Source organism: Neovison vison, chromosome 11 (genome assembly GCF_020171115.1).
Source record: "Neovison vison isolate M4711 chromosome 11, ASM_NN_V1, whole genome shotgun sequence".
In the NCBI taxonomy this organism is placed as follows: Eukaryota; Metazoa; Chordata; class Mammalia; order Carnivora; family Mustelidae; genus Neogale; species Neogale vison.
The window spans coordinates 25,334,816-25,361,753 of record NC_058101.1 but is presented as its reverse complement, the minus strand read 5'-3'; the positions used below and the strand labels follow the sequence as shown (position 1 = coordinate 25,361,753).

The window sequence follows — 26,938 nt, the reverse complement described above, 5'->3', positions numbered from 1 at the left end:
AAACACTATGCTATACCACCATGAACGTATACAGAGAGAGAGAATGTTGTATTCTCTTCTACTCTTACGTAACTTCCTAGGTCATAAAAATTATGAATGAAATTTATAATTAAATTTAATGTAACAGCATGTGGACATACCATAATTTACTTTATCGCTCCTCTACTAGATCAGACCATTTTTTATAGTATTTAGCATGGTATGACTCGTTCAATACAAAAAAATAAAAACTAGATGAATGCAAGACTTGCTTGTCGACTTCTAAATTTAAATTAAAATATATTAATTCAACTTACTCTTTTACTGAGGCAAATAACTGGCCACATACTGCAACCTAATGTGCAGCAGCAACAAAGGCAGCCACAAAGTAGCCAACGTACATTAACAGGAAGGTTCTTCTTAAGACAACTGTTAACTCTGTTGATGCTGGCTTTAAATTCTTCGGGAGCTACCTAAAGAAAAATTTTAAGAAATAACAACACTGCAATATTAATGTCAATAATCATGTCTCATTAAAATAATTGTTTTTATAATTTGTTAGGAAAAGACTTTACTTTTTAAGTATATAAATAGTACCTAAGTAAATGATAGACACTCACTTTTCCAGTTAATGATGAAGGGAATTCTGATTCAAATTTGTTGCTCAGTCCAAATCTATTTTTAAAAAAAGAAGAAAAATATGTCATTACACATACATATGTTGAAAAAAAGCCATCTAACTTAATCAAAGGTCAAGTAAACAGATGCAACTCAATATACAGAGTAACAATGGAAGTTTGAAACACAAAAACACTGTAATCTGCAATGTATGAAATGTAACAAGCAATTTTAGCAGCTGAATAAAAACTTTTGTATAAGAGGCTGAAAATACAGAAAGAAATTACTTATTTGGGACTCTGTTTATAAACAAAATATTAATGTAATGGAAAACAATACAATTATTCAACTTTGTAAAAATTACTGAGATTCTTCCAACTAAGTACCAGAAAGCTACGATCTCTGCCACGGATTATTCTTTAGGTCAAGACCCCGTGTTAACACTCAATAAAGCTGTAACATATCTAAGAATGCAAGTTCATCGGCTGGCATTTTCTGAAACCAGCATATTGTTGTTGCAGCCAGAAAATGCTAAAAAACATCTGGAACAAGGTGATAGCTGCCTGCCTACTTTAACTTAGAAGTACAACACTTGTTGTATACAAAACCCCAAAGAAATGAACTGACGTAGTACATTTTAGTATCTTTAAGCTTTTAAATGTCTGTAAAAATCATGAGGATGGATTGGGCACTTGACTATTTCTTTTTGTAAGTTATTAGGAAAGAACAAAATACTCAAGGACACATTGGTAATAGCTCATTGCACCTAGAAATAAAAATTGAGATACTTCAATATAACTTTTGTTGGATCCAAAAAAAAAGCCAAAATTTTTTTCAGTTTTAATGACATATACTTGACATACAACAATATTAGTTTAAGGTATACAACATAATGATTTGATACATGTATGTACTGAGATGATTACCACAGTAAGTTTGGTTAACATCCATCTCCTCACATTCACTGTCTTAATAACACCTATAAATACATAGTACTGGACTTTAGGTAGCTTGCACAAGCAAGAGGTATCTCCTGAGATATTCTGCATGAAACAACTGGCCAGGTCAGGGGTCTCTTTACTCAACCATCAGTACAGCTAAACAGGGAGACCAAGTAATATGGGCTATATGAAAGCAGTAAGGAATGGTGGAGGCTGGCCAAGTGGAGGGTATACAGAATGGGGGGGGGGGAGTCATGGGTCGGTCAGATCTGGCTGATTACTATCATATTAGAATACAGGCCCACATCTCAGAGGTGATATGACTTTTTTTTCTCTAAGAGGAGCTGGGAAACCAGATTTCTATGTAAAAATTTCCCATCTTTAAAATACTGTGCAAGGCAAACAGAACACTTCAGTGGTCTGCATCATTAGTATCTAGACTTTCCTACCTGTGGACGGTGGCACTGGAGACCATTTTATCTTCATCTTAAGTGATTATATATTATTTTATTGCAGCATTGAATGACGTTAATCTGACATTGAATGATATAATATCATAATATAATGTCTTTATAAATAATGGATACTATTTATCAAAAAGATTAAAATGCAACTACCTAAGTCCAATACAAAGTTCTTTTCACACTAAACGCACACTGGCAACTATTACTGTTCTATGTAATTCAGGCATTAATGCCATTCTAAGACTGACAGACTCACTTAAACCCATCTTCTGTCTATATGCCTCAGTGCAACATGGTTCTACCTGCCCCAAGAGATAACTCATTTCCAATCTTAAAACTCCTGAAATGAGGAAGAGGTGTGACATGCTAGAATGACAGCTCTCAGTGAGGTCTCTAGATAATGTACTTCCTTTTCATCTATTTCCCTTAGGGAAGAGGACAATCAGCAAATGTTTATTGAGTATAAATTTTAAATTCTATCTCTTGAAGTATTATGTCCATTAGTCTGAAGATTTTCTCTTTCAATTAATAGTTTCCATTTCAACCATTTTTTTAAAGAATATATTTATTTCAGAAAAAGAGAAAGAAAAAGAGAGTATGACTGCGGGGGAGGGGGAGGCGGGATGGGATGAAGAAAAGGCAGAGGGTGAGCCCAATGTGGGACTCAATCCCAGGATCCTGGGATCACGACCTGAGCGGAAGGCAGACGCTTAACCAACTGAGCCACCCAGGTGCTGCTCCTCAACCATGTTTTTTATTCCAATTAACCATCTCCTTCCAACTGGTCTTTGAAATTTTTTAGAAAACAACCAGGTATCTCCAAGTCTCCTTTCTGTTTTTTGTTGTTGTTGTTGTTAGAGAGAAAGAGCACACACACACGCCAAGCAGGGGAAAGGCAGAGGGAGAGAATCTTAAGCAGGCTCCATGACCAGTGCAAAGTCCATCTTATGACCGTGAGATCATGAATTGGACCAAAAAGAAGAGCCAGACACTTAACCAACGAAGCCACCCAGGAGCCCCCCACCAAGTCTCCTAACTAGAAAAGTCTTTCCCTTTCATTCCACCCATTAAGACACTTAACACAGGTTAAATTATTTTGTTTGCCACCATATAATATGCTGAGGGAGCAGTCCAGGATGAGCTTAAACCCTAATTTCCTTTCTTTCTAGAGCCTCAGTATTTCCTTATTGGCCATGTGACCGAGTTTTAATTCCTTACCCAGGGAGCACAACCAGCTAATTAATTGCCCTGTCAGTCCTGCAGGTCAGGACTCCTTTTAAGTCAGGTTCCAAGGACATTCATTCAACTCCTCTTCAGTTATACTTTTTTGTTAAGTTGTATCTTAGGAACAGATAGTAAACCTTCCACTTTGTGCATCTCGCCCCCCAAAAAAATGTCCCAAGAAAGATTATCCAGTGAAAGATTATCACAATATGAAAGTGCTTAGCTTTTCCACCAGCCATTAACTTGGTGCTAATGATTTTTCCATTCCCCTTACTTGCACTTCTCCACCCACTGAACAAGAATTACCTGGAACAAGTGTCAAGATAATGCTGCACTTAAAGTCCTTAAGGTCTCCCCAGCCTACAGGAGCGAATCCCAACTGTACTCCGCTTCCTCTTCTAAAATCTCCAAATAGGGTGCCTGGATGGCTCAGTGCGTTAAGCCTCTGCCTTTGACTCAGGTCATGATCCCGGGGTCCTGGGATTGAGGCCAGCACTGGGCTCTCTGCTCGGCAGGAGGTCTGCTTCTCCCACCTCACCCGACCCCCGCCTGCCTCTCTGCCTACTTGTAATCTGTCAGATAAATAAATAAAATCTTAAAAAAAAAAAAAAAATCCAAACAACAGGGCACCAGGGTGGCTCAGCCAGTTAAGTGTCTGCCTTCAGCTCAGGTCACGATCCCAGGGTCCCCATGACAGGCTTTCTACTCAGTGGGGAGCCTGCTTCTCCCTCTCTTGCTGCTTGTACTGACAAAGAAATAAATAAAATCTCTAAATAAGAAATTTAATATTCAAATCAAGTACTCATGATTACTGACAGAGTGAGCCATGATAATCAGGCAATCTTTCTTCATCTCCATTTGGAATACAATTCGGCCCTAAAGGGGGATTCCAAGGTTAGGCATAAGGACCTTTTTGCTCTCTTAAATCCTTGAGGACCTCGATAAGCTTATGTGGTTTATATTTATCAATATTTTGGATTAGACATTAGAACTGAGATACCTAAAATACTCTGTAAACTTATTCATGGCCGGGGGGGGGGCACCTGGGTGGCTCAGGGGGTTACAGCCTCTGCCTTCGGCTCGGGTCATGATCCCAGGATCAAGCCCTGAATCCGGCTCTCTCCTCAGCAGGGAACCTGCTTCCTCCTCTCTCTCTGCCTGCCTCTCTGCCTACTTGTGATCTCTGTCAAATAAATAAAATTTTTGAAAGAAAAAAAAAAAAAAACCTATTCATGGGGTGCCTGGGTGGCACAGTCAGTTAAACAACCAACTCTTAATTTTGGCTCAGGTTGTTATGCCAGGGTCGTGACCCCATGTGGGGCTCCGTGCTCAATGTGGGGTCTGCTTGGGATTCTCTTCTACTGCCCCTTCTCCCTCGCCCTCCCCGAGCTCTCTCTCTCTCCCCCTAATAAATAACTCTTTAAAAAAAAAAAAAAACTTATTCATAAATAAGCCCGGTATATGCTAACAATCAGTTTTATGAGAAATAACTTTTTCAAACAAAAAAATTTTAGAGAAAAATATTGTTTTCCATTTCCACACCTTAATGTCTAACAATGGAAGACAGCTGGGTTCTCAAATCTCTTTGTGCATTCCATCTGCTGTGATATGCTCTCTGGTTGATTTTATAAAGAAAATTAGGCCTCACTAGGTATGTAGTCAGAAATTCATGTATATCACTCTTGATAATATAACAAAACTTGACAAGGGATAGTGTCTTAACAGTTTATTACAAGAAAGGAAACTGAAACTACATCAATGAACTTTAATACTCTGTTAAATTAAATTCCATTGGTATATCTTGCATTTTGAATGGTTTTACCTATACCTGATTTTTAACTTCATACATCTGTCCCTTAAAATATGAGTAAATTGAGTTATTCAGATTTTCAAAAATGTTGACACACTTCACTGGATGATATTAGAATCAGCACATTCATTAACATGAAACTGATCTCATCGGAAAGGTCTTTTACCTATGGGAAGCTGTCAAGTTCATGGTGACAAATACAACTTTTCCAAAATTCTAATTTTTATCTGAAAGTTAGAATTTCATTATAGACAACAAATGCTATCAGCTGTTTTCCTTGAAATGACAGTCTTGCTTTATTTATAAAAAATAGTGAGAGGTTCAGGGGGCCTGGGTGGCTCAGTCGGTTAAGAGTGTACTTTCAGCTCAGGTCATGATCCAAGGGTCCAGGCATCGAGTCCCACATCAGGCTCCCTGCCCAGCGGGGAGTCTGCTTCTCTCTCTCCCTCTAGCCCTCCCTTCTGCTCATGCATGCCCTCTCTTTCTCAAATAAAATCTTTTTAAAAAATTTAAAAATAAATAAATAATGAATAAATAATAAGAGGCAGAAAGTTAGCCAGCACTAAAGAAAAAAATGATTCATTTAAAAATATTTGAGTTACCACCTATGCCTTAAAAACTAACTTCAAAGCATACTATTTTAATATTTTTTTTCCTAGCTTTGAATGATACTAGTGGAAATGAGCAAGTTTTTAATTTTAAGACGTCTCCTAGGTACACACAGGCAATAAAAGCAGAAGGAAAACTGTAGGGAAAAGTAGGGAGGGAGAAATAGAAGGAGAGAGGGAGAGAAGAAATAAAGAAGAAAGTAAACACTGACAAAGTGCTACCAACAGTTGTCTCATTTACCATTCAATACCTACTGTCAATCCATTAGATGGTATAAAAGAAAATGAAGACATGTAGACGTGTGTTATATCTATCTTTATGCCTATTACCTCAAAGGCCCTTTCCTCAATTATGGTTAAAACACTAATGGCTTCAGAAATGATGAAAGATTTAAATTTTTTTCAAAGAATGGCAAATATGACAAGATAAAATACATTAAACTAAACATATTTTACTCTTACCTATTACAAGTTTTCAAATATACTAGTACTTAAAGAGAATTCATTCAAATCACAACTGCTGAACACCTTCTACATAGTACTTCATGATAACAAGATCCTACAACAGAAGACTTACATCACAGTCCTTATCACATATCATAATTATGTTTACAAGCCTACCTTCCTACTGATAAATGAGTTATTTATGGGTAGGTATGGTATATTAATTATCTTTATACCCCAAACATCTGGCCCAATGCCTGATACTCAATAAATATTTGCTGAATAAATTAATCAATTTCCAAAACATAAAATATGTCTACATTCCACTAACAGTTCACTGCAAATTTCCACACCACTGTTCTCTCTTCCTCTGATGCCCATGATTTTCTGTTTCTATCACATTGTTTCAAATCTCAACCATCATTTTCAGCCTTCCAGGTCACTCCTTCTGTGCCAGAGATCCACAAAACTACCCTCAGGTTTGATGATTCACTAGGAGAACTCACCTGACTCAGTCTATAGTAGTATCCACAGTTAAAAGGATACAAAGCAAAATCAGCAAAAGGAAAAGGCATATAGGGCAAAGTCCAGAGGAAACCAAGAGCAAGCTTATGAGAGTGTCTTCTCAGTGACGACACAAGGTGCTTAATCCTCACAGCAACTAGTTTTGACAACATGTACAATATGTACAATACAACAACATGTATAATGCAATACAACAATCCTTATAGCAACTAGTTTTGACAACATGTACAATACAATACTGTCTACTAGGAAAGCTCATTAGAGACTCAGTACCCAAGACTTTTATCAGGAACTGGTAAACATGCACCCCCTATTTAACTTATACCAAAATTCCAGATTCCCAGAAGGAAGACAGATGTTCAGTATAAATCACATGGTTTATTCAAACAGTTTAGGCTCAGTGAACCGTTCTTATCAATTTTGGGAATACTGGAGACTCTCCTAAAGTCTAAGTTCCCAGATTTTAGCCAAGAGCCAACACTGCAAACAAGTATTTCTAAGCGCAGCAGTCCGGAGCCTGCTATGTTAACTCTTTTTCCTACACCTTCCTACTCTCTAAGGACAGTTTAGACTCTTGTCTTCACCCCAGTTAGAATTACCTGTGTCTTCAGTATATTTACCATCTTTCTCAATGGAGGCAAGCCTTCTAAAAGCTAACCATTTGCTCCTGGTTGCATCCCCTCCAGTCTCCTCTGCAATCTACTATATTGATCTCTCTCTTTTGGCTCCTTACAAACCAACCTGTAAGTCTACCCAGCTTGAGAATCTGAAGCTCTATTTTTTTTCCCTTAATGGATGAGGGCATCTACCTCTTCTCCTTCTCATCCAGTATCTTGAAAGAGTCCTCACATTTACTATCTTTATCTCACCTTTCATTCATTATTCAAACTACCACAATCCAGACTTTAATCTACATTTCTTTACTCATGAGACCGCTCAACAGGGTAGTTGAAAACAACTCCTTTCAGCAGGTCCTCCTTCTTTAGAGCACGCCTTCTCCCAGCAAAGAGCTTGAGTATTCAGAGTGGGGAATGTCTTATTTGGCACAGGATGTAGCAAACACCTCCCTTGCAGTGCCTTTGATTTCTGCCAGGTTTTTTGTATAGTATATGTATCTCCTATGTTATTAGTTTGCAAACTTCATTTTTTTAAAGATTTATTTTATTGAGAGAGCTTTTGTTTATTTGTTTAGCTCTAGGCCAATGAAAGCAATACTGACAGATAAAGTTTTAAGAAGTTCATCTTATTTTATTAAATGTATAAGGAAAGGCATACTTCATATTGGTTAACATAACTCCAATATCACCTTAAATGGTTTTGATGCCACAGAGGTTACTTAGTGTTGATACTACCTTAGTCCCAGTTTGGGGAGAGCTTTTTTTGGGGTTTTTTTGTTTGTTTGTTTGTTTTTAAGTTTGGCAGGAAGTGGGGTCTGTTAGCAGTGAAAATGAGATGTACGATTTACCTTAATTTGACAGCATTATAAACTACTTTTATCTATTATGCTCTCCAAGTTTTAAGTTTTTAAATATGGCAAAGAATAACTTCCTTTATTCTAAATCAAAGTACAATTATCCCTGCACAGGACCAAAAAAACCAAATTTTATCATATAAAATGATAATTTGGTATGGTTGAAAGAAGAGCAATGGGTAGGAAGCCAAACTCTCTTCAAACTTAAATAATCTAACATTGCATTAATCCAAAAAGCGGCAAGTAGCCCTTAGTAATTTCAAAAGATAAGATTCAAGGTGGGTAGAATCTTAATTCAGTTATCTACAAAGAATAATCTGTAAATAAAACTGAAAAATATTTGGCAGGAGGTCTTACGATGGAAAATATCATGCATCGTGAATGGAACTTTTAATTATTACAAACATTCCAGAAATCAATTTGGCATTACAGATATTTAGACCTTTGTCACAGTAATTTTTTTCTCAGGAATCCAGCCTAGAAAAATAATCTCTCAAATAAATAAATAAATAGTTTAAAAAAATGAAGTTTGCAAACTAATAACAAAGAGTATACATACACTATAGTATTAAGTAAAAAAGAAAACACAAAATTGCACATACAGTGGGATCTCAACTGTAAAAAAAGAAAACTTACAAAATAACAGATATTTTCAGAATACAATTTGATAATATATAAAAGTCAAAACAAATTCATACCTTTTGACCCCGGGTACTAGTGGGTCAATTCTACTTCTAGGAATGTATTAAAAAATAGTTACAGTTGGCACAGATATGTTAATGAGTAATGAAGTCTTCTACAGTGTTATTTTGGTAAGGGAGTATTATACATTTTATTTGTTATTCCTTAAATTAAGATTTAATTTTCACATGTATAACTGTTGCTAAATAAATATTTTTAAAGCATTTTATAATATACAATGCCATTATCATAATCTCTTCTATATGAATCTATTATTTGGTATTAACTAGGTAATTTATCATAAACAAACAGGGAGTTTGGTTTCACTAATCAATAGTTCCCCTGAATGTATTTCAACCTTTTCTACAATTCAAGACCATACAATCTCTAGTCCTCTTTACTTCATTTTGAATTCTTCCATGTTCCATGTATCTCCTCATATTAATGCCTCTTATAATTCACTAATGCACTGTTATTTTGAGCAGAATTATGTTGCACTATCATGATGAATTTTACCTTTTAAATACAGAACTTCAAGAATTTGATTTCAACTTGTTTTGCTTTGTGCTTATTTTCTCTTGCTTCTCAGTTACAGTGCTATTTTTAACAGTGAAAGTTCTAAAACAATAAAAATGTCAATTATACTAATTATAATACATCAATTTGAAAAGACACTGTACAACTCAAAACCAAGTATACTAGAGAGTAGCCTGTCATTCTGAGTGCCTAACTGGGAGCTCCTAGGTGCTGTGGTGAATCTGACCACAAATGGGCATCTCATCTAAGAACAGCTAATACCTGGGCAGGTTAGCAGCATATGGGATGGCAAGGCCCAACAACGGCATCCAACCTGGACAACATTAACTAACTCAATCTGATAGGAGAAGTAAAGAATAAGCTGAAACCAATGGTAAGCAGACACTATGAGACAGAGGGGAAAAGCAGTCTGCCAGTTCACACTGCAACAGCAAAAGCTGGAACGGAAAGTAGTAAGTCACTGTGACAGACACTAGATCAGGGAGCAAAGGACACATGCTGTTGAGAAAAGTGAACAGAAGAACTTCATAACCAGACTGCACTACGTCCATAAACAATAATATTCGGCTCCTTGAAGCCTGGCTGTATAATGGCGAAGCTTCCTGTCTTTCTTAGTATCCATGCATTCTTATAATAAACTTCTACTGCTTAAGGTCCCCTGAGTGGTTCTGTTCTTTGAAATCTAATAGAGCCTTATATTTCATACTTTAAGAACTCATAATGATACCGGCATCTGTTCCCAATATGTTAAATGAAAAATGTAGAATACAAAATAAGTACAGTCTCAATTGTTTTTTAAGACTTTATTTATTTATTTGACAGACAGAGATCACAAGCAGACAGAGAGGCAGGCATAGAGAGAGGAGGAAGCAGGCTCCCCGCCAAGCAGAGAGCGCGATGCTGGGTTCGATCCCAGGACCCTGAGATCATGACCTGAGCCGAAGGCAGAGGCTTTATCCCAGGTGCCCCCGGTCTCAATTTTTTAATAAAAATACTTACATATATGCATGGAACAATTTAAAAAGTTAATCCATCAAAATATTAATCATGGTTAATCATAGGCAATAAGCTTAATGGGTGATATTTCATTTTATTTCCTGGTTTTCCAAAATTTCTGTAACATACATTGCTATTTTAAACTAAACAGGGGCTCCTGGGGGCTCAGCTGGTTAAGTGTCCAACTCTTGATTTTGGCTCAGGTGGTGATCTCAGGGATGTGAGAATAAGCCCCGCTTTCACCAAGGAATCTGCTTATCCCTCTCCCTCTGCTCCTCCCCCGCAGTCCCCACTCCCGCTCCCTCTCCCTTGCTCTCTCTCTCTCTCTCTCTCTCTCTCGCTCTCTCAAATAAATAAATAAATAAAATATTTTTTTACAATCCCTAGAAAGAAAAACTACATAAGGATGAGAAACAATACACCAAAATATTAAATGACCTTAGTCTCTTGGTGATTATAGACAGTTTATTTTCTGCTTCACTGAGAGTACTACTTCCCAGTTTTAAAATAATCTTTGTTTTTCATTATAATTAGAAAAAGCATTTTTTTTTTAAAGATTTTATTTATTTGCAAGAGAGCACAAGCCTGGTAAGGAGTAGAGGGGGAAGCAGACTAGAGCAGGGTGAGGGGCAGATAAAAAGAGAAGCAGACTCTCTGCTGAGCAGGGAGCCCAAGCGGGGCTTGATCCCATGAGTACAGGATCATGACCTGAGCTGAAGGCACACATTTAACCAACTGTGCGACCCAGATGCCCCGAAAAAGGATTTTTTCTTAAAAAAGAAAAATGAGGGACGCCTGGGTGGCTCAGTCAGTTAAGCATCTGACTTTAGTTCAGGTCATGATCTCAGGGTCCTGGGATCGAGTCCTCCATCCGGCCCCTTGCTTGGCAGGGAGCTTGCTTCTCCCTCTGCCTGCCGCTCCTACTTGTGCTCTCTCTTGCTCTGACAAATAAATACAATCTTTAAAAAAAAAAAAAGAAAAAGAAAAAGGATTAAGCCTAAAGTAAAAAACCGATGATTAAAGAAACTTTGTTTTGTTTTTAAAGATTTTATTTTTAAGTCATCACTACACCCAACATGGGGCTTGAACTCACGGCCCCAAGATTAAGAGTCACATGCTCCAATGACTGAGCCAGTAAGCCAAGCACCCCAAAAGGGGTTTTGTTTTTAAATCAGACTAAAGAAATACATGTACAACTGGCATGCCTAGATTTCAAAATAATTCTACTTTTAAAGTATATTGTAGCATACATTCTTTAGGATTTTTAAAGTTTTAAATATATAATAGGTATATCATAAAGAATTTAGAAATTAAGAGAAAAAAGTAATTTCTAATTCACAACAGGAGAGTCTCGGAATCTGAGAGCTAGAAAAAAAGAGTTACCATTTAGTCTAAATATTTCATTTTACAGATGAAAAAACTAATGCGTAAGAGAAGGAACTTAACATGTAGGACCTAGTCTAGAGCCTTACTTTCTTGAACCCAAGCCTGAGACAATTTCTACTACAGGACAATGGCTCTAGTTAAGAAACTTCTAGATTGAGAAAATATTTGAGAATTGGAGGGGGGAAAGTTCTTTTTCCATCAAACAAATTATAAAATTACAATTAGCACAAAATAAATGTTAACATTTTTATATGGATCTAGAAAAATAAAAATAAAATGTTTTTCAGCTTTTCACAGGAAAATCATAGGATTTTTTGTACCTAAAATCCCAAGATATTTAGGATTTATAAATGTTTGTGTTGATGAATAATACAGAGAATGCATAAATTTGTTGCTTTGGTTCAATAAAATAAAAGATGCAATTAAGCAAACAGACTCTGGAACTAGGCAGACTGCCTGGAATGAAATCTTGACATTGCCATTTACTAGATGTGCCACTTTGAGCAAGCTGAGTTATCTTTTCTGAGCCCAGTTTCCTTATTCATACACCAGGGATAATAATAGTGCCTGACTCATTAAATAATATCATAAAGCACAATCAGTGAACGGCATAAATGCTGTATGCAGCAACTGCTTTTATTATTATAAAACAACATAAATGTCTGGTGTGTTTTTATCATGGTTATCACTCTTCTAGTAAAGTGGGCAGTATCATTTCACAGGCACTATGGAAAACTTGATATATGAGAGAATGCCCTAATACCAATGACTTCACAAATATCCCCTTCAAACAGCTTAGAAAATAGAATAGCCAATGATTAAATTGGTTAGTGTTAACTGTGAAAGATTTTCCAACTTTTTGCCAACCTCTTAAGGTCAGGGAATGGTATGAAGTAAACAGGGTACCCAGGGAGGTGCTACGTTAAGGAAAGCCAGGCAAAACTAAAGAGTTACAAACCCTGCAAGCTAATACGGGCAAGCATCAGGCCACAAATCCAGGCAGGTGAGACAAAGGCTGAAAAGCACAAAGAAGTTACTATGGTACAGATGGAAGGAAAATACAATGGAGAGACATATGCCCAAGTTCTAATCTTGGTTCAGAAAGCAGCTAGGTACATTGTCTTAGGAAAACAAATCTCCCGTCTGACTTTATTTGCTGCAAGTAAGACAAACTGGCCTCTCTGAGTCATATATAGCCCAAAGGTCAAATGTTTTTAAAGAAAACAAAATTAGCAAGGCTTTCTGAATTCACATTTTACAGGTGGGACAGATGCTGTAAACTAGGAAGAAAGTTTGTAACATTATTCTTGTCAAAAAGTTTCTGTTTTTCTCCTTTCAAGAGAAGATTGTATTCTTTATCAAGTATGCCTCATCTCACCTTTTTGAGAAAGCAATTGTGAAAAAAGAAGAGTGGGCGCCTGGGTGGCTCAGTGGGTTAAGCCTCTGCCTTCAGCTCAGGTCATGATCTCAGGGTACCGGGATCGAGCCCCGCATCAGGCTCCCTGCTCAGCAGGGAGCCTGCTTCCCCCCTCTCTCTTTGCCTGCTTCTCTGCCTACTTGTGATTTCTCTCTCTCTCTCTCTGTCAAATAAATAAATAAAATCTTTTAAAAGAAAAAGAAAAAAGAAGAGTAAGGGGGACATGAATGAGTTTTAATTTTAAAAAACGTGGGGGGTTATTAAGAAGACAATTCTGAAAAGAAAAAAGAAAGTAACTGTGAAAGATCTGAAAGTGAATGAACTGGCCAGTTGGCTATCTGGAGGGAATAGTCCAGGAAGTGGAACCAGCCAGTACAAAAGTCCTAAGCCAGGAGTGTGCCTGGAGAATAGAAAGGAGGGTGGTGTGACTGGAGTGGGGTAAACAAATCAGAGAATAGTAGAGGGGACCCTTGGGTGGCTCAGTCAGTTGAGCATCTGACTTGATTTCCACTCACGTCATGATCTCAGGGTCTGGGATCCAGCCCCACCTCGGGCGGGATCCCCGCTCAGTGTAGAGTCTGCTTGAATTTCTCTCTCCCTCTCCCTTTGCCCCTCTCCACTCCCCACTCATGCTCTCTCGTGCTCTCTCTCACACTCTCTCTCTCGAAAATAATAAAACTGTTAAAGAAAAAAAAGAGAAAAATAGTAGAAAAGAAGTCAGAAAAGTAACAATGGGTCAAGATAACATAAGGTCGTGTAGGCCACTAAAAAGGATGAGGATGGGAAGCTTTGGGGGGGCTTGATACAAAAAGAGACAGGATCTGATTTATGTTTTAAAAAGGATCACTATGGGAGATGTACTAAGAAGACTGTAAAAGTTGAGAGGCAAAAGAAAGAGAGAAGAATATTAAGGGTAGAGCAGAAGAGAGATGGTAACAACTCACACCAGTAACAGACATGATAAAAAGTAGCCAAATCTTGAAAACATTTTGAAGCAAAATCAATGGATGATTTCTTCTTCTTCTTCAAGATTTTATTTATTTATTTGGTAGAGAGAGAGAGCACAAATAGGAGGAGCAGCAGGCAGAGGGAGAGGGAGAAGCAGGCTCCCTCAAAGCAGGGAGCCCAGTGCAAGGCAGGATCCCAGGACCCTGAACCCTGGGATCATGACCTGAGCCCATGGCAGATAACCAACTGAGCCACCCAGGCATCAAGAACGGGTGATTTCTTGACAGCTCGCATGCAGTGAAAGAGAAAAAGAGACCTTATGTGTCAAAATGTTTTTAGTGTAAGCAAATAGGATGCCAGATCTGCCATCAACTGAGAATTAGAAGGCTGCAGTTGAAATTGATTTGGGGAAAAGATTATGAAATCAGTTTTGGGTATTTTGGATCCTGAGATACTCAACCTATACAAATCTAGACTCATAAGATTTTATCTTCCTACAGATAGGACAAGACCTATAAACATGAACTAGAAATTTCAGATTCAAAATAAAAACATCAGCTGTGCAGATGACAAGTGAAGACAGCACTTGTTTCCTAATGTTGAACTCTGAGCTCAATGGAATCAGCTTTTTAGCTATTTTGGTTGATGAAGTCATGACTATAGAAGAAATTAAGGTATCAATTCATAAAAGCCACACTTTAAATTCATCAAATTATTTAAATCATCTGGCTGCCTCAATATACATCTGAGTATCAATGTGGCTAACGGAAGAAGAGCTAGAACTGAAAGTGTTTACCTGTGTTTACTCCGAAGATACAGAACCCCTAAAGTTGGAGACATAGATATGAATCTCAGAACACATCTAAAAATTTTAACTGTGTGATCAAATTCTGAAATTATGGGTTCATCCAGCTCTGTGAAAATAGAATCTTATTAATAAACTAGTGAAATCAAAGGCTTAATTATTTAAATCATTTATTAATTCGCTCTATCATAAACCCCGTCACTATACAGTTCTATAATATTCTAGCATTAGAATTTTACTAATTTTCAATTATTAAGATTTTATTTTCAAGTATTTACAGATGATTACATATGTTGTTAAACAATGGAAGTTATGTAAATATATACTGATTAAAGTTCATGGTATTAACCTCTGATGACAAACAAATTCAACTAATCTAACTCAACTATCTAATTTATACGCATGTTAGAATATTCTTCACACTTACATTAATCCTTTGAGGAACACAATAATGATTACTTATGTTCATTTAAGAAATAATAAATGGTTGAACTGGATTATAAACTACCAAAAATACCAATTTCAAGGGACATCTACAATAATCTATAGACTTATTTTGCTGTTCCCCATACCTGGGATGCTCTTCACAGAACCCTTTCATCGTTCCTAAATGTTACTCCTCAGAGAGCTTTTTTAGAAAGGGCAGAAAAAGAAGGCTGAGTACACAGTAATTCCTTTATTACACTAACCAAGGACTCCACTACAACTACAACACAAGATCAAAGAGAAAAAAAAAAGGAGCTCTAGCAGGAAGCCTACATACAAACACAATAAAAAAAACAAAACAAAACAAAGATAGGTTACCCCAAGTCAAACCAACTCCAACCTAAATAAGTTTAGGTTTATTTAGATGGTAGGATTTTACGTAGATGGCAGGATGGAGAAGAGCTTAAGGAAAAAAATCATTTGTCTAGGACTTTGTGAGAAAATCTCAGCCCTGTGTACTCGCTTTAGTTTTAAAGTGTAAAGACTTAAAAAGCACAGCCCCTCCCTCAAATCTAAGAAACAGATCCTGGTTATACACCACACATCTTGTAACTAAAGGGTAAGACTTTACAAAGTTCCTCACTTCAAATGTCTGATCTTGGGGGAAAGACCCTTTCCACTTCCGGCACACGCTGTTCCTTTGCGTGCTAACTGCCCTGTGGTAGCAGAACAGGAAATGCAGGTATGTCATGGAGACAGTCTCCAGTCAACAGTAAGGGCAGCCACAGTTCTTAGACCTGACTCCTTACAATGCCAAAGCAAAAAACACAAAACAAAACATGAGATGGGAATGAGAATGAGATGGACGCAGGGAAAGGGATGGCACAAGCAGCCACTGCTGTCTTTCCAGACCTCACAGGAAAGCTGTGAAATTTGATGACTTACAGACAGAACGAGAACATCTTCTTACAGACAGAACGAGAACATCTTCTTTATCTAAAGACCAACACCGCGATCACGTCTTCTCTAGACCATTCAACGGCCTCCTAACTCCTCTCCCCACTTTCTCTCTATTCTCTCTACAATCCTTTCTGCCCTACTGAGCTCACGAACCTCATGTCAAGGCACCATTCCCTTTACTCACTATATTCTGGCCACAACACGCAAGTAGCCTTTCGGTTCCTCGGGCCAGCCAGAGTTATTTTGCTGTTCCCCATACCTGGGATGCTCTTCACAGAACCCTTTCATCGTTCCTAAATGTTACTCCTCAGAGAGCTTCTGTCTAATCACATTATTTTCAGGCACAGAACTCTATCAGGCTCCTTCGAAGCAATTTGCTCAGACATAATTTGTCTCTTAACTATAAGCTCTATGAGGGCAGAATAACCATGTTTGTTTTATTCATCACTATGTGTATCTTGTGTCTCAAATAATACTTAACATAAAATTTAGTAAATGCTTGTTATATTATTTACCAGGAAACCTCAGTAAGACAGCTGATAAGGAAGGATTAAGCCAAAAAAAAAAAAAAAAAAAAAAAAAAATTCTCTGAGGAACCAAGTATCTTAAAACCCAAGTATTAAAATTCAAGCATCTAAATCCAGTACTCAGAACCAACTTCTCTCACTTTATTGCAGTTCTAATAATGCCGGCTGCCTCATTCCCAACCTATGGTTCACCCATTAGATAGAAAGAAGGTAAAACAAAAGAAAAGCCCACACATGTGAAAGTTAAAAGGAAGTGCCATTTAGAGGAGATCTTCAGACCCCAAAATACCTCAATGATCCCTAAGAATATCACTGTATACCAACCTGGTAATACTGGTTTCTCATTAAATGTTTCAACTCAATCGAATAATTCTGATTTATGCTCAGGGTCTTATTTAAAAGCAGAAAGCATATGTTACCTTTTAGATGGATTTCCAAGAAACTGGTCAAGACTAGCCAAAAACTGTGCATGAAGGAATAAACACCAATATATGTAATAAGTAATAATTTGCTTAATGTCTACTGTGGGTCCATAACATTAGATAAATTATTCTTTACTCCCTCACCTAATCTCTGAGGTAGACATTATCCCTTTTGCAGATGAGAAAACTAAAGCTCAGAAGGTTAATGGTTACAGTTAGGTTACAGTTGGGAAGTACCTGAGAATTAAAACTAATCTGCTTAACATTAAAGACCATGCTCTTTCCAAATACCATCAATTGCTTCTAAATGTGTCCGGTATGATATGAGAATTGCCTAAGCTCTTATTAAAAATAAAAATTCCTAAATTCTTCTTAAAAATTCTGATTGGGGATGTCAGAGCTAAGAATCTAAAATGTGTATCTTTTAAAATGCTCTTACTGATTTTAGTAATCAGACAAGTTTAAGAAATTAATTGCATTGGAATTAAGCTAGACTGCCTGAACACTGAAAGTCTGGTTTAAGATCTGATTTTATAAATGGATTCTGAAACAAATAATAAAAAGTCACAAAAAAATCTTACACAAAAGATACTAAAGGGTACTTACAAGTATCTACTGCTACATGTTATATTTAAAGCATAATTTTATTGAGAATAAAATCTTAAATAGCTTTAGTTTAGGAAACAAAATCACAGATTTTATAGAGATTCCCTTCCGAGCATACACTTGGTCTAATATCCTGAGCCTTTAACCTATTAGGAATATAAATTCAAATCTGGGGGGCACCTGGGTGGCTCAGTGGGTTAAGCCGCTGCCTTCGGCTCAGGTCATGATCTCAGGGTCCTGGGATCGAGTCCCACATCAGGCTCTCTGTTCAGCAGGGAGCCTGCTTCCTCCTCTCTCTCTGCCTGCCTCTCTGCCTACTTGTGATCTCTCTCTGTCAAATAAATAAATAAAATCTTAAAAAAAATAAAATAAAATAAACTCAAATTTGAGTTCAAGAGTAGATCTCAAAGTAAAAATACTACTCTTTAGGGGCACCTGGGTGGCTCATTGTTAAGTGTCTGCCTTTGGCTCAGGTCGTGATCCCAGAGTCCTGGGATAAAGCCCCACATCAGGCTCCGTGCTCTGCAGGAAACCTGCTTCTTCCTCTCCCACTCCCCCTGCTTGTGTTCCCTCTCTTGCTTTGTCTCTCTGTCAAATAAATAAACAAAATCTTTAAAAAAAAAAAATACTATTCTTTAGAGAAATATTCAGAGCAGTGTTACTTGGAATAATAGTATTTGAGTAATTACCATCATAAATAATTTCATATAACTTATTTTTTACCAGTTAGTCTCTGTATTCCACTTAGCTAGTCACATACAATTTTAAGTATTAGTCAGTTTTACATCTGTTAATGGGCAGAAATCCAACACTGAACTGTTTGGACTGAAATACCACGTAAATTTCAAACTCAAATACAGTAAAAGTTTGAAACTTCAGTTTACTACCACATTCCTCACTTCTTCAAGAAAGTTTACCCACTGAGAAATTTTAGTAGTTGATCCAATTATTAATCATTTTTTTCTTTGTATTATCAAAAGTATGTTCAATGCTATATTCTAAATCAAACCAATCTCCTTCCAAATGATAAAGAGAAGGAAAAGTTTCTGGGGGGGAAAAGTCTTAATTTTACAATTTCCCCATATTTATCAAGTTTTGCTTAAAAAAAAGAGAACTCATTTATCTTCTGAATATGATTTTATAAGAGTTCTATTGTAAAATATTGTTTACCTTCAGTAGGAGGTGCAGGAAGAAAGGAAAACAGTTGCTCGTTTGGCAATTCTGACAAGATCCAAAGATGTATGCAACTACCTCATTTATTTAGAGAACATTTTAGGACTTACAATATTCCAGACACTGTATTTAACAGTGGAGAAATAAGGCCAATAAACACAATTCCTGCCCTCAAAGAACTTTACAGCTTTCTGGAGAAACATCAAAGGTCTTCAAAAATCTCAAACCATGGGTGCCTGGGTGGCTCAGACAGTTAAGCATCTGCCTTGAGCTCAGGTCATGATCCCAGGACTCTGGGATGAAGCCCCAAATCGGGCTCCCTGCTCAGCGGGAGCCTGCTTCTCCCTCTCCCTCTGCCTATTGCTCCCCCTGTTTCTGCTCTCTCTCTGTCAAATAAATAAATAAAATCTTTTTAAAAATTCCTTAAAACAAAAACTTTAATCTTTAAAAATGGAGTATGTCTTATATATCATGCTGGGGGGGGGTAAAAATTGTAAAGTTAAAAAAACTGTTTAATCAAAGTGATTCATGTTCTGATCTCCTGTTGTTAAGTACAGCATCTGATAGCCATCTTGAAATACTGATACATTTCAAGATAGACCATTTTTTATTAAATCTACCATTTGAAAGGTCAAGGTGTTCTTGTGATATCTCCTATGTAAAGATCTTATTGTACCCCAGAGTAGTTTCTGAGTTTTTCATTTCAAGCCACATTTCTAAATCTTTCAATTTTCCACAGCACACCTGAGATGAAGACAAGCAAAGAGAGTGAGTTCCACAGCCATTGGTAAAAACTTGTGCTGAAGGATGAGGAATTATTTGTGGAGATGGTAGGAAGATTATACCTCAGAAGAGAGTACATGAAGCTACAATAATTTAGTGAAATTAAAAGAGAGTAACATTATTAGAAACAAACACTAGCAAAGTAACATGGCTCTATGACAGGGCTTAAGTTAGAAGTCAAAGGAAAGCCCCAAGAGTGACCGTGATATGGGAGGGCATGAAGCGATACAGAAATAAATAATGTCAGTTATAGTGATAGATCAGAGAGGGAATACTGGCCTAAAAACCAGATTTAAATTCTAATATTTTGATTAACATCCTTTAGCACTATCATCATTGTGAAAACTCAGTCTTCAATATGATCACTATATGTTGTACAAATTTACTGAGAGGTTAAAAAAAATTCACAATTATAAAATATTAACCAATATGGCCTACACCACCTAACAAGTTAATAATCACTTTTCCCCTCCTCATTACATAGTAAGACTCTCTCTCTCAAACATACACACACAAACACACACACACAGAGGAAATCTTTTAACTGAAGTGTGAACTGAAGTCTTTTAAATTACATGTACATAAATATTAAGGAATAATAGGAACTTATTTTCTTCTTCCTTCAAATACTACTTTTTCTCAAAATATGCTTCTGTTTATCTCCCTGCTGGAATCGCCACATTGCTCCATACTGCTACACGTAAATCTAACAAAGAAAATTAATAAACTCACCCAGAAGGGATGTCAAAAAAGAATACTGATCATGATGGAAGTACAAAGTATAAGTCTCATTTGCAGCCAATATAAAAATATTTGCAAGACACCTAAGTGGCTCGTTGGTTAAGCATCCCACTCTTAGCTCAGGTCTTGATCTCTGGATCATAAATTCACACCCCAAGTTGGGCTCCACACTAAGCATGGAGCCTGCTTTAAAAATAAACAAATAACTAAAATGAAAATATCTGTATTAAAAAACACATTAAATGGGGCACCCAAGTGGCTTAGTCGATAAGCGCCTGTCTGCCTTCAGCTCAGGTCATGATCCCAGGGTCCTGGGATGGAGCCCAGCATTGGGCTCCCTGCTCAGTGGGAAGCCTGCTTCTCTCTCTCCCACTTCCCGTTTGTGTTCCCTCTCTCACTATGTCTCTCTCTCTCAAATAAATAAATAAAATCTTAAACAAAACAAAACCCACACACATTAAATCAGACTTTGTTTAGACAAATTATTATTTTATATCTTCATATCTACAAAATCTGGTTATGCCCCCAAACTGACCTGCTTGTGTAGTAGAAAATGGAAAGAAACTTACTTTCCCACAACGCTATAATGACATGCCAAATCATGTCATATGAGAATACAGTGATTTCTAAAATAAAATAATACTATAATAGGATACATTGAAGTAGGAAGGGAAAATAGAGCAAAAACATCCAACTATAAAGGTCCACTCAAAAGTAGAAATCTATGAAAAACATAAGTGGTTGAATCTGTATCTTTTCAGATTGATCTGGATTACAGATGATTCAGTTTGCACTATCATTTACTTCCAAACTAATAAGGGACAACTACGTTAAAGAGCACCTTAGTTAAAAAACAAAAAACAAAAAAACAGGTGGGATAGTAGTAGTTTTACCATAACTGTTTTACTAGTTCTTCCCATTTATATTTAGAGGCAAGAAAAACTGACCATGCTCAACAGTTATAGTAACCCATAAACACCAATTTCAAAAACCTTTTTAGGCACTAACTGGGCTACCAATTGGCATAGCATGCCTGTGAATTATACATGACAGAGTCATGTAAAAAAAAGTTTGTATTACTATCACTCTACTTATCTATATCACCACAAAACAGGGTTAGGTTTTCAATAAAGATTCTTACTAATTTTCACCAAAATACTCCACCTACCAATTTAAATATATAAGCTGTTTAGAGATGGAAAAACAGGACTAAAGTCCATCACTGTTAGGTCTGAAAATGGTAGTTCTGATTTTTTATTTCTATGCCTTATACTTATGTTTCTCAAAGTGAAAAACTAAGTGTGGAGGATAATTAATGAAGGTTGATATTTATTGAGCACAGTATCACATAATGTGATGATGAATTCTTGGCACAAATTGTCTAATTTAATCCTTAATAATCTTAAAAGTTAAGGACTATAATCTCTGTCTTAACTGAGACTTATAAATAATCCACCCAAGTAGCAGAGGGTAGATTTGAACCCAGAGCCTCAAATCAACGTAATGGTGAAGAGAGGTAGTGATTGAGGGATCACAGAATTAACTTCCAATATAGAAAGGCATATTGCTTACTGATGGCACATAATTCCTCCTCATACTCTGGAATAGTGCTTTTCATCCCTGGCTACACAGCAGAGTCACCTGTGGGACTTGTCTTGGGGGGTGGGGGGGGTGGGTATCCTTGCCTGGGGCCCTCACTTAGATAACTGGCATTCAATTGGCCTGGCCTGGGGAGAAGGCACCATTTTCTGTTCTTCTGTTTTTTTCATCTCTCCAGGTAATTCTAAAGGGCAGTAAGACTGAAAACTACTAATAATTCTTCCCCACCCTGTTAACCTAAGTACTCAACTACAATCAAATTTACTAGTCACCTATTTTGTTCTGAGCACTTCATCTATTATATATTCTATTTGCCCAGCCAAGTGCTTAGTTTTTCTTTTTCTTAAACAGAGGAAACATTAGAACTATACCTGCACCTTTTTAAATAACAAAATTTTGCCAGCTGTTCTTTGACAAGAGGAATGCAGGAGGAAAGGCAGCGAGACAGCATGAAAGAGTTTGAAAAACCCCTTCTTTAAGCATCCTTATACTCCTCAGGTAAAAAGGTCCTAAGAGTCAAACTAAAAAATTACTTGGCAGGCTATGAGACTAAAAAAATTCCGTGATATATGTTAAAAAGAGATTTAATATCCATGATCTCTCTGAATTCTGCTGGAGGTGACAGTTAAAACACTAAGTAACTGCTACTGTGGTGATAAATCCCCCAGTCTTCCCATGGCGTTGTGATTATGCAGTGTGGTTTTTACCCTGTAAGTCACCTGAACATGAACTTAACAGGTGCTAAAGAAATCAAAGCATTACATAAGCATATCCAAAAAACAATACGGCTGGTCATAACACGTAGTGAGAAATGCAAGGATTTTGCTGACAATCTCATATGAGAGTCTTAGACCGTTTCACTGAAAGTTACTCACTGCACATCCCACTCACCCTACACCAAAAGTATAATGAAAACTGTTCCAGACAGTCTCAGACTTGCTGGCCTTTTTTTTTTTTTTTTACTAAAAAGAAGTGTGGAGATACCTGACAACCGTGGAAGTTTGATCTAGGATTTGAGCAGGAGATCTAAAATGAAGAATATAAACACTTCAAGTTGCACAAAACTCTGGACTTCTCACAGAAACATTACAAAACTTCCTGCTTCCGGACAGCTCATTATTTGGTTCAAGTCTTCACATTCCTCTATTAGTCATGACCTTTTACAAAGCTCTCATTCCTTATTGTCTCAATAATGCTGGACTTTTAAATGTTGCAAATCAGACTTACAGGAACCCTTATCGAATGAAGAAACCATCCCAGAGTTCATGCCCAGAGGAGACTTAGATTACAGAGAGCCCTCGGTAACCTGAGCAGTGCGTGTCCATCACATAGATTTCTTTTTAAAAACTGGCTGTAAACACACATCGCTCTGCATATCTCAAACAGACGTTCACCTATACGTTCTTATCATACACGATCACAGGAACCTGCATTACTAACGCAGAAATTGCCTCTGCAAGAAACTGGGAAGACCTGTGAATGTGTTGAAAGGCACAGGCACAACGACAGTCAACCACTCATTACCAATTGTCACTGGGGTCTCATATGGCCCAGATCTGGCCACAGCCCGATGTCAATAGGCTCAAAGGCACAGACGAGGAGAGAGAACCACAGGGTAAGTGGATGAGACATCAAGGGGGAGGCACCTCATAAATACGTGTACTCCACTCCGCAGCTGAAGGGGTGGCCCAAAGGGCAGACCCTAAGGAAAAATCATCCCTCCTGGGATCCGTGACATCGCCCGGGCCTAAAAGGGCCGCTAAAGGGGGTTGGGGGGTTGGGGAGAAAGGGCAGTGTCTGTCCCCACTTCGGAGACCGAAACAAATAAAATTAAAGCAAGTTCTCACTTCCTGGTAGCCTACTCTTCCCGAAGGCCCCGGCACAAGACGGACACCGCGGATAGAGGGCTCCCCGGGACCATGGGGGACGGGTGGGGGGACCCACCCCGGCCCTGCACCTCCCCGTCCTCGCCCTCCCCTCCTCCGGGCCTTACACGGTGACGTGACCGGAGCCGCGGACCACCACTGGGTCCGGCGAGTACTTGAGCAGCTGCTCTTCCAGGGCCCGCTCCTCGTCCTCCTCCTCCTCATAGATCTCGTCGAAATCCGCCATCCTGAGCCTCCAAGACCCCCTACTCAAAGGGGACTGACTCCAAGGGCTGGGGCCGGGGGTGCGGGCTGGCGAGGCGGCGGAGGCTGAGGGGAGTCGCTGCCGCGGGCTCAGAGGCCGCGGAAATCGGTCTTGGCTGCCTCGGCTCCGGCTACAGAGGAGATGGGGTCCCGGCCGTCGCCGTCGCCGCCGCCGCCATTATCATCAGCGATAACAACAACACAATGTCAACATCCGCCCAAAGGCCGACACCTCCACCAGTACCGCGGCTAACGCTGCCACTGCCGCCGCCGCCGTCGCCGCCGCCGCAGCAGCAGCAACTCAGGCAACCACAGCAACAGTCAGAGCCAGCCGCAGCGGGAGCAGCCGGCTACGGCATCGCGAGACTTCCCGGGAGAGCGGGCGGGCGCGTGGGCGCCGGTGTGCGCAGGCTGGCGGGCGGGAGCGCGCACGTGAGGCCTCGCGCGCTCCCAGGGCGCCTTGCTTCCTTCCTCCGCTCCCCACGCCGCCGCCGACGACACCTCGGGAGCGCGCTCCCGCGGGCGAGGTCCCGCCCACCACCAAGTGGGTCGCGGTCCCTCAAGGGAGGGCTGGAAGGCTCGGAGGCGTTGACCCCCACTCAAAGGACCGAGCTCGGAGTGTCCAATGGAGCGCTTAGTCACCTAAAGTAATCTCTAATCAAAACAACTAAAAATAAAAACACTGGTTGGAATAGAGAATTTATAGTGTGTGTCTGCCTATTTATCTAATAATTGAATCTCGCTTTTTGTCAGTTTCCTTAGTCTTGATGAGAACCAGAGTATGTACTTTCCCAGTTTGAGGAGCCCAACAGAAACACTGCAAATATGTTTGTTCACTTTAATACAGGAATTTTCAAAACATGTCCAAACTCAAACCTTGTGTCTTATCATCCCCTTAAATATAGTCCAATATATTAAGGCAGTGATGCTATGGTTTTTAGAAGAAAACTCACTGTAGTCATGACACGAAACAAAATTGACACATTCTCTGGATTCCAGATTAAAAGATGCAGTTTTCTGCCCCAACTCCCTCATCAACCATAACCTGTTGGCTTCTGTTAGAGCTTTAGGGAATCCCTTTTCCTTCCTTACAGCTCCTCCCACCAAAGGGAAGAGTGGAGGAGGGAGGGGAGGGGAGAACAGGGGAAGGGAAGAAAGGAAGAGTATAACAGATTTTACTTATCTGCTTAGACCACTTGTAAAGGCCTAGGGGTCACTTTGGATACTAAGTTTCATAGTCAAGAAACTGTCCAGACATACAAAAACTTCAGGAGCAGGAGTGAGCTCCTAAGAGTCCTGGATAATGATTATACACTGTGGAGGCAAGAGAGGATAGCCACCCTGGATCCAGTGCTGGTCAGACCATTCTCCAAGTACAGTGTTCACATTCTAACATTTCCCTTTAGATGAGTCAGTATTGACCTTGAGAAAATGCAAAAGAGGACAATAAAGATAGCAAGAAATACCATTTTCTTACTGGAAATACTTGAAGGAAATGAGGGTAGCTAGCCAAGAAAAGATAAAGCGAAAGCACAAGAGTTGTATCAGACTTGCTGTATGCCTCCCCAGAGGACATTTATTCATTCATTCATTCATTCATTCAACAAATATTTAGTGAGCTCTAACTATGTGTCAGGTACTGTGTGTGTGAATGAGATACAGTCCCTCTAATCTAGTAGCTTATTTATCACAAAGGTGAGCAATTATAATTCTGTCAAGTGGTCCCAGAGGAGTTTACAGAGGGTACTAACAAAGCACACAGAAGGCAGTTTAGTTTGGTGGTTAGCAATGGGCTCCAAAGCGTGGCTGCCTGCTTTTGAATCTCAACTCTGCCCCTTACCATGTGACCCTGAACAAGTCATTTAACCTCTCTGTTTCTCATGTGTAAAATGAGGATAAAAGTACCTAACCCCACTGGTCTGCTCTGCAGATACATGAAATGCTTAGAAGAGGGCCTGGCACACAGCAGCTATGGGGTAGCAATAAACGATGTCTAAGGTCCCTAATCAGCTCTATGAGGATGAGCACAGATGTTTGCATTGTTTAATGCTCTACGGTTTATGCTTTACGGTTAATGCTTTATGGTAAAGCACATACCTAACAAATCTTTTTTTTTTTTAAGATTTTATTTATTTGACAGAGAGAAATCACAAGTAGGCAGAGAGGCAGGCAGAGAGAGAGAGGGGAGAAAGCAGGTTCCCTGCGGAGCAGAGAGCCCGACACAGGGCTTGATCCCAGAACCCTGGGATCATGACCCGAGCCGAAGGCAGAGGCCCCAACCCACTGAACCACCCAGGCGCCCCCCTAACAAATCATTTAATAATCCCCAAGAACCCAGTGAGGTATCCAAGGAGGATGTAATTTCTTCCTTCACTTCAGAGACCCTATGTGACTTTCTCATGGCCAAATGGCTATCTAAAAGTCAAACTTAGGGCTTCAACTTCAATGCACTGATAAGCCAAGCTCCTGAATTTCCTTCTCTGCAGGACACAAGAGGCCAGTGGCTCCATTCTCTTGAAGGAGTGCATGCAAATGGGAGGTAAGAAAAGGGAACAAGAGGAAGGAAAATCAGTATGTTCCAGGCCTGGCCTACATCCAGCGTGGTGCGGTAACTGGAACTCACCTTTCTGTGGAAGCGGTGGCCAAGATAAGGGACTGGTGCCCCAAAGTATTTAAATCATCACATAGCTGACAACTTCCCAAGGGCAGAGGAAATTA

At 38.8% G+C, this 26,938-nt stretch overlaps 1 protein-coding gene across 1 annotated transcript in view; it reads right to left on the bottom strand.

Annotated features, from left to right (window-relative positions):
* The window catches only part of CHIC2 (cysteine rich hydrophobic domain 2), a 60,869-nt gene extending 36,296 nt beyond the window's left edge, over positions 1-24,573 (bottom strand). Inside the window, exons 1-3 of the mRNA XM_044268150.1 lie at positions 24,085-24,573; positions 600-654; positions 297-452 (exon numbers count right to left, since the gene is read on the bottom strand). Of these exons, the coding sequence (XP_044124085.1) occupies positions 297-452; positions 600-654; positions 24,085-24,203 (330 nt within the window). The 5' untranslated portion in view covers positions 24,204-24,573. The remainder of the gene's footprint in view (positions 1-296; positions 453-599; positions 655-24,084) is intronic.
* Between the last annotated feature and the right edge of the window lie 2,365 nt (positions 24,574-26,938).